At 32.7% G+C, this 7710-nt stretch overlaps 1 protein-coding gene across 1 annotated transcript; it reads left to right on the top strand.

Moving 5' to 3' along the window:
- The first annotated feature begins 1818 nt into the window (after positions 1-1818).
- Positions 1819-5765, top strand: LOC134253669 (uncharacterized). Its single transcript, XM_062736247.1, has 3 exons — positions 1819-2099; positions 4600-4665; positions 5519-5765. The coding sequence occupies exons 1-3, from the start codon at positions 1895-1897 to the stop codon at positions 5662-5664; spliced, it is 417 nt and encodes a 138-aa protein (XP_062592231.1). The 5' UTR covers positions 1819-1894; the 3' UTR covers positions 5665-5765.
- The last annotated feature ends 1945 nt before the right edge of the window (positions 5766-7710 follow it).

Genomic DNA, 7710 nt, shown 5'->3' with positions numbered 1-7710 from the left:
AAGATTGTAAAACATGCATTTGAGGTAACAGTGGATTGTTTTTTCTATTTACAGTACCTAATTTCTTATGAAAGCTTAAATTTGCTTGGTACATGAAAGATAAAAAAAAAATGATCTAAGTTGGGCAGGGGTAGGATAGCAACGTATTGAAGGTGTCTTCTACCTATTCCCACTTTTAAAAAAAACAACTTTCAATTCCACCTATTCACACTTGCAAATAGCAATATAATTTTTCATAGTTAATTTCTTTAAATAGTTTCAGCAAATATGCTATTTACATTCCATTTTAGATTAACCTTTATTTTGTATATAAAAGACAAAAAAAAGCATATTTATACAGTACTTCTATGTTTATAAAGTTGATCATTAAATTTTGTTAACAGAAATTCTGCCTGTTCCCATCGAAAATCTTACCTTTTCAAAACTGATTTTCAAAAAGTAGGAATACATGAAGATATAATTTACCTATTGACTAAAGACCCCTAATGTTTTCTATGTCTCTTTGTTTAATTGTTCAAATTGCCTATCGTTTTCTCAATGAACCGTTTTAGTTTAACACTTTGTAGACATTTTGAATAACTATCCAAAACTGTAGGATACAAAACATCAAATTAGGAATAAGAGCCTTCCTCGAAAAATAGGAGAGAGCTACAGGTACATGTTTTTTGACAAATTAAGTGATATTTCAAAAATTTCAACTTTGTTTAAAGTCATCATTTCGTAAATTTGATGGTCTTTGTAGTGACCTTATAAACAAATAACACCATTTAATCTTAATTTGGCTGAAATATATTTCACACCAATTCATAGGTCTTCATTTTGATGCAACTTTTGCCTTAGGAATTTTTAGGTCTACTTAATCAATACATACCTCCTGGCTCACGGCGGGTGTGATCGGTAAACAGGGGCTGATTACTCCTCCTAGGCACCTGATCCCATCTATAGAATCCCCGGATGTCCATGTGTTTTTCTTCCCTCGAAGTGTTGTATTGTCTATTGATTTCTTGAGATTATTCACTGTCTTTTTTCTACTTTTTTTTCACCAGTTTTGTATGCCTCAAATATCGTTCTGGTATATTTCATTGTTTAATTGTTTTGTGTCGTCTTACTATCATGACAGAAATATAAACTGCGCTTTCTGTTACTATACATCCATTCATGCATCTTTTTATAACATCAAAATAAGTAAAAATTGATAATATTTATATCAAGATAACAGCTGAAAAAGCCTGCATTGGCATAAAGATAATAGACACCTAGGGTGTGAAGTTTGAGGCTTATGTGAGAAAATGTGATCGTTGAGGTTCACTGTGATCAACATTTTATTTATATCAAGATTTTGCTCAGTTCCAAGCTTTATAAACAATGAATGTAAATAACAATTTATAAAGATTTGATATGAATACCTTTGATTTCAGGATTGTTTTTTATTGAAGGATTGGCTAATTTATCTTATTCAATCATAAAAAGATATTTTGTCTCTGCGATACTGAAAGCCAAAATATTGAAGTGATAGAATGCAGACTAAACCATTGAAGTTATTACTGCTGGATTTTATATCCGTAAAAGAATTCAATTATTGCTTCCATTGAAAGACACGTGCATGTGCATTTCAGAATGGCATTATTCCATTCTATGGCCTAAGGGTGGATTGTGATAATCCTGATTTGATTGACAGGTATTTTTTACCGAAAAAGAGAACTCAAGAGGGGCGGGTGTTTTTAGCATTATTTAAGAAAATCATCTTTCATGTTTTTTGACAAACATTCATCGAAAGATGTGTAATGTAAAAGTCACTGCAGCGCTGTGCACATTGATGGTTTTTAGTTTAATTTATAACGTTTCTTCAAAATACTGTACATATCATAGCAAAAATTATACTGAATGTGATTTGATGTATTGGACTAATTGGACACCATGCACAGGTGGACATGGCAAGGGTTCGGCACAATGTCCACTGGGTAACGAGAAAAGACAGAAAGCACTTTGTTGTCCAAGAGCTACAAACAATGATACCAACCAAGAGGTTTATAAACATTGCAAAATAAACTGTAACATGACCGATGACGACTTCGATAGTGTGAGACCTCTAACAACAGGTAAAAATGGAAACTTGAAGGAGCTTATTACCTATATTGCTATATTTTATATGATTTATAAATTGTCTTATTATTTTTAATATTTACGAAACGTTGGGGGAAAGTTGAATATATTCCACAAGCAAGGGTGGTTAGAGGTCTATAAAAAACCATCCGTGTAACCGGGTACTCTATTATAAAAGTAAGCGAGTATTCTATGCTAAAAAATCGTCAGATTTGAGGACATTGTCATTTTTTCAATTTTCTAGTTATGTACTCTTGTTAAAGCTTACTCTCGATCAAAAATTCAAAATAATTTGTTTCATTATTTTTTTAGAATGTTAAGAGATCCTAGACTTTTAATTCATCCCTACATGTATTGGAATTCTAAAACTTTAGCAGAGAAGGGTTAGAATCATTATTGTATTCAATGTGTGTGCATTAATAAGGGGTACGATAGGTTGTCTTTTGAGATCTTCCTAGAAAGTGAACTTTCCAGATTGATTTCATTTCAAAAATAAATTTTATAAATACCGAAAAGTAATCATGTTCCTAGGTCCATTGAAAGACACAATTCGGGAGCATAGCAAATCAGTGACCTATAAAATCACCAGAGATGGGTTCAGGGTCGTGAAGGATTAAGCATGCCTTACTGACCCCTGCTGTGTGATCCTTGTCATAATCGAGAAATCGAGAAAATCCGGGGGCTATTCAGAGTGCCATCGACTTGTCTGTAAAAAGCGTGTGTCATTTTTGAAATTGTTCCTACATAGAGAATAACCTTCCTTATTGAAAATTCAGAAGACATGAGCCTTATATGTAGATGACAAGGTTATATTGCTGAAAATAAAAGGAAGGGTGACGATAGAAAAGTTGAAGTCATCACGTTTATCATAAAGCTTTGTTTTAAGGCTAACAGTTCCATTTCGTGTAAAATATCCAAATATGAGAAGATGTATCAGACTCTCTGGTAATTTTTTTTCAAGTTCAATAGCTGAGATACATCGAGTCGACACATGAAAGTTTTTTTAAGTGATAATACGTCGGCGCTATATCTGGATGTCGAGTTGAAGGCCATAACAAGTCTTCTTTTTCTCATGTAGAATTTTTCTAAAATAAATTCTGCTTCATATAAATGCAAACATAACTCTGCTTACAACAGTAGCGCAGCAGGTAGTGTCGGACATTCGGACAGATTATTGGAAAACTTGATCTTAGAAAAATACATAGCATCAGAAACTCAAACATTTGATATTGTACATTTTTTATATACCACCAACGTTAACCTTAACGCGTTTTCCTTCCAACACAAAGGAAGGAAAAACACAACTTCAGGAACCCTGGGCCAATAGATTGTGGTGAGGCCTTTGACCAACTTAATTTGATATTTTTCAGCGACATCCTTCAAACAAATTATAAATTATGATTGTTTCTTTATCTCTTCACCTTTCGCATTGGGCTTTTCGGTAAAAAAGCAGAATTATAAAAAGCGCATTTGAGGTGACAGTGGATTTTTTCTGTTTATAGTACCTAACTACTTATCAAAGTTTCAATTTGCTTGGTGCTTCCCAGTAAGAGAATCAAGCCAAAAGAAACTACTAAAGTTGGAAAGGGGTAGGACAGCAAAGAAAGTGTCGACTTAGTATCTCCGAGGTCTTGTTTGTTCTTTGTTTGTTTAGTGTCCGACCTTATAAGGATGAGCCATGTTAGCAAAACACTTTACAGAATTAAGTTAATTGTTATCCACAACTGCATGATACAGTAGTCAAGTTAAGAATTGTAACCCTCCTCCATCGAAATATTGGAGAGGGGCTACATTTTGCAACCTAAACACAACCAACCTAGTAACATTTTAATAAATAAAAGCAAATGTTACATAGTTGCATTAGTTTTCATGATTAAACATAAAGGCATGCCTCAATACAACACTTTGTCGTTCTGTGTTTTAAATCAGCCTAGAATTAAAACTATGTATTGCAAGATATTTAGTGGCAATAAAATGACTGAAAATCAATAAAGTTAGTGTGATTCTATCTCTTTTGATGAATTATGACCTTAATCCCAGACATGACCAACTGAAGGAACGCTTTTGGCTATCCTTAATATTTCAATCGCTTTTTATTCAGGTTAAATAATTGAAAATGTATGTAAAAGCCATTGCTCAACATATACATCGTTTCGTGTTCAAAATGACAATGCATAACAACGATTGCTTAGACAATGTCTTAAGGTTTTATTGTCATAAAAATGATATGGCCTAGAATGCAATTGAGATAAACGAGATACTCCTTCTGTATGTGTTATATGTATAGAAAAAATATGCTTAGAAAGACCTTTCTCTATCATTGCCGTTGTTATTTTCCTAAGAGGTAAACTATAAGGCTTGCTAAACCATAGATCTTCATGCATTAAGTTTGTTAATGTCAGTCAAGCTAAGACTAAATAATCCTATGTCAGTAAAGCAATAATACAAAATAATTCTTACATGAATATTTTCAAGACATTTATTTTTTACTTTCAGGAAAGACTCTTCATTCTGTGGGCAATGTAACTAAAGAAGACGATGGAAAAAGTAAAGACTTACCCAGTAAGACTATTATAGTTTATGGAGAGTTTTAATAACATACATGCAATGCAAATAATTTCAAAATACTGCCAAAGTCACAGTGCATCAGACCATTGCGTAATATGCAGGCAATGAAATTACATACTTTTGATGACCCGGAAATTCTATTAAAAAAACATTAAATGGTTTTCACTTAATATGTCCTTGAGTACGTATCAACAAACAGTACAATTTTTCAAACTTCTACCAATACACATTAAATTTGCATAGAAAAGATAACACTGGGCACAAAGTATAGGCAATATGTTTATTTTTTCTAACACATTTGTGCAATTGTATTATATTTCGCAGGCATTTAGAAATTTCATATCATCGATAGGACTCTCTATGATTAGAGTGAAACAGATAATAGTAGGTTAACATCCTTGTGGGTTTTAGAAACATATTTGTATACTCTCAGTTGAACGATTCTATTTGATACCTGAAAACCACAGACAGACACCAGCGAAGATATAGGTTGTGCCCCATCTTAAAGTACACCTTATACCATTCTAATTAATATCTTCTCCCGAAATTTAAATTATCTAACGTGTCCAATCATACGTCGTAAATGCCTTAGCATACCCAAAAAATTAGACGATAATTCCATTAGAATGTCCATAGTGTATGGATAAACGTCCAGTTACAATTGCATAATCTCCTTCCTCAGACTACCAGGGCCAGGGTTTCGCGTCCTAAGGGAAAACAACTTTCAAAAGTTTAGGAGAGGGGAAGTTTACAATATTCAAACGTCAACTGCCAATGTTTCATTCTTGTAAAAATATTTAATAGTAGTCCTTCGACGTCCCCTCATACGGTTTATTTTGTTTTTTAGTTGAGGTGATAGCTGGTATTGCGGCGGCCGGAGCGGTGGTACTCGCGGGGCTTTGCAGTCTTTTTATCTGTCTTTTATGTAAACGACACAAGAAAAAAAGAGTGAAACCTGAGCAAAAATCAAACGAGGAGAGGTCAACGAAATGAAAAAAAAACTGACTGGACTGACGCTGCTAAAGACTTATTAGTATATCAGTGAAAACTATAATTGTCTTTATCATAATCTTAAAGATATCTGTGATGCAAATAACTGAGCAAGTTGTTTTTCTTTAAGTTGTCGGAAGTTGTCTGAAATAAAAATGCTCCTACTTTCACCACTGTTATCTTGGCCTAGACTTAAGATTCTGAACTGCCATAAGTGTAACGCTTTTGATCACGTGACCAACAAATTTAATTTGCCAGTAAACTCTTTATCACTAGCGTCGAAACGATTTTCGTGCAACACTTGAAAATAATTGACCGACATGTGATATACAAAGGCATGCGATAACAAATCACAGAACCCTCAATATAAATTGTCTAAGGTTTCAACTCTGATACCGGTATTTCGTTTTGAACGCATTGCATCATTAACATTGCTGCAAAAATTGAGGCACAGTAGTATATATTATATAAAAATGTCTTATAAACTTGTTAAAGTATTTTAAAGGTTTCTTTAAAACATCAGTATAAATCCTTTTTTCCCAGTCAATACATGTGGTTATTATCTTAATGCCGTGTGTCTTCATGCAGAGGTAAGATGATCACGTTCTATGTTTGACAAATTCAAACGATTGCCTTATCTAAGGAATTGTGTTTATACATGCATATTAAAGAATTTTCATTATCTGGGTTTGTTTCCAAGTTTAAAATTTATTTCTTAAACCTGTATAATAATTTTTCCTATGCATTTGTTAACCTTTATACCTCATTTGTATCTTATGGACTCCCCTACCGTTGATGTGATGTGTATGTCGATTTGTCTCTCTCTTTAAGTACACATTACTTTGCAAGTGAGAAAAAAAGCTTGACAGGTATCTCTAACGATAGTATTTAAAGATGACATGGCAATTGTTCTTACTTATGAAGATTATCTTGAAAGATATTTTACCATATATTTTTTTAATACCTGCAAGATATTGATTTCAATCGATTCCAAATATTGCAATAGGTCATCCATCAAACATCACGAACACTTATTTTTTTTAAAACAGGTTTAAAGCACAATATATGACCAATTCCCCTTCATCAGACTGGATTTTCTAGTCAAACAAGACCCCCATCCTGCCGTGAAAAAAATAATTAGGATATCAACCAATTAACCACTAAGAGCAAAAACAGTATGAAAGTATCATATGCATTGACGTGTTATATGCTACATAGTGAATAGGAGACCACGGTTTTACTGTCTTCTAGTTCTCGATTGCTAAATCGTACTTCTTGAATATGTTATAGGAGTACTCATAGATTTGCTTTTGCATTTTCGTGAGAGTACATTTTTTTAGAAAAATAATAATAATAATTATAATAATAATAATAATAAAAATTGAAAAAATTTCCATGGAAATGAAGACTCTCAATAACTCTGTCATTCCTGTATCATGCATTTGATACAAAGAAAAGCAAAGTCTAATGATGCTTTAAAAAATGTGTTTCCAAATTAGGATCATGGTTCATTGGGAAAAAGAGCTAAGTCAGTAAAATTGGCTCTTCAAAGATACGAAACATCTTGCAAGAACAGTATGATGCTGATTTTACATTCCAATGAAGAAAGTTTTAGTTAAGGAAGAAGTTACAAGTCAAGTGTCTGAACATACCATACACTTCACAAAACCTCTGCTAGTACAAGTTGTCTGTTATGTTTTGCCATAATATTTGGGTTTATGCTTACGTGGGAGATAATCAGAAATTTATTCTTTGTTTTCTTCTGCATGGTCGCAATCTTAAACATATAAACTTTGAATCGATACCTTAGATTAGATACAAGCACTATTATATTGTTACGTTTCACGAAGTGTACCTGTGAAATTCGGGTTAATTCTTGTTTACAAGTTTGGAATATATGGAACTTGAACCCGATGTTTATAAACTCCATAAATAATTGTCAATGAACAGTTAACGAAAGAAATGAACAATAATTGATTTAATGACTTTATTAATTTAACATGTATAATTTAATGAGAAACTGGTGTATTTTGTATGTTTTATATGGGT

The sequence above is a fragment of the Saccostrea cucullata genome, unplaced genomic scaffold, assembly GCF_032062105.1.
Source record: "Saccostrea cucullata isolate Sc308-1 unplaced genomic scaffold, CSIRO_AGI_Scuc_v1 ctg418, whole genome shotgun sequence".
Lineage (NCBI taxonomy): Eukaryota > Metazoa > Mollusca > Bivalvia > Ostreida > Ostreidae > Saccostrea > Saccostrea cuccullata.
The sequence above is the reverse complement of the archived record's forward strand: the minus strand, read 5'-3'. Positions and strand labels throughout refer to the sequence as shown.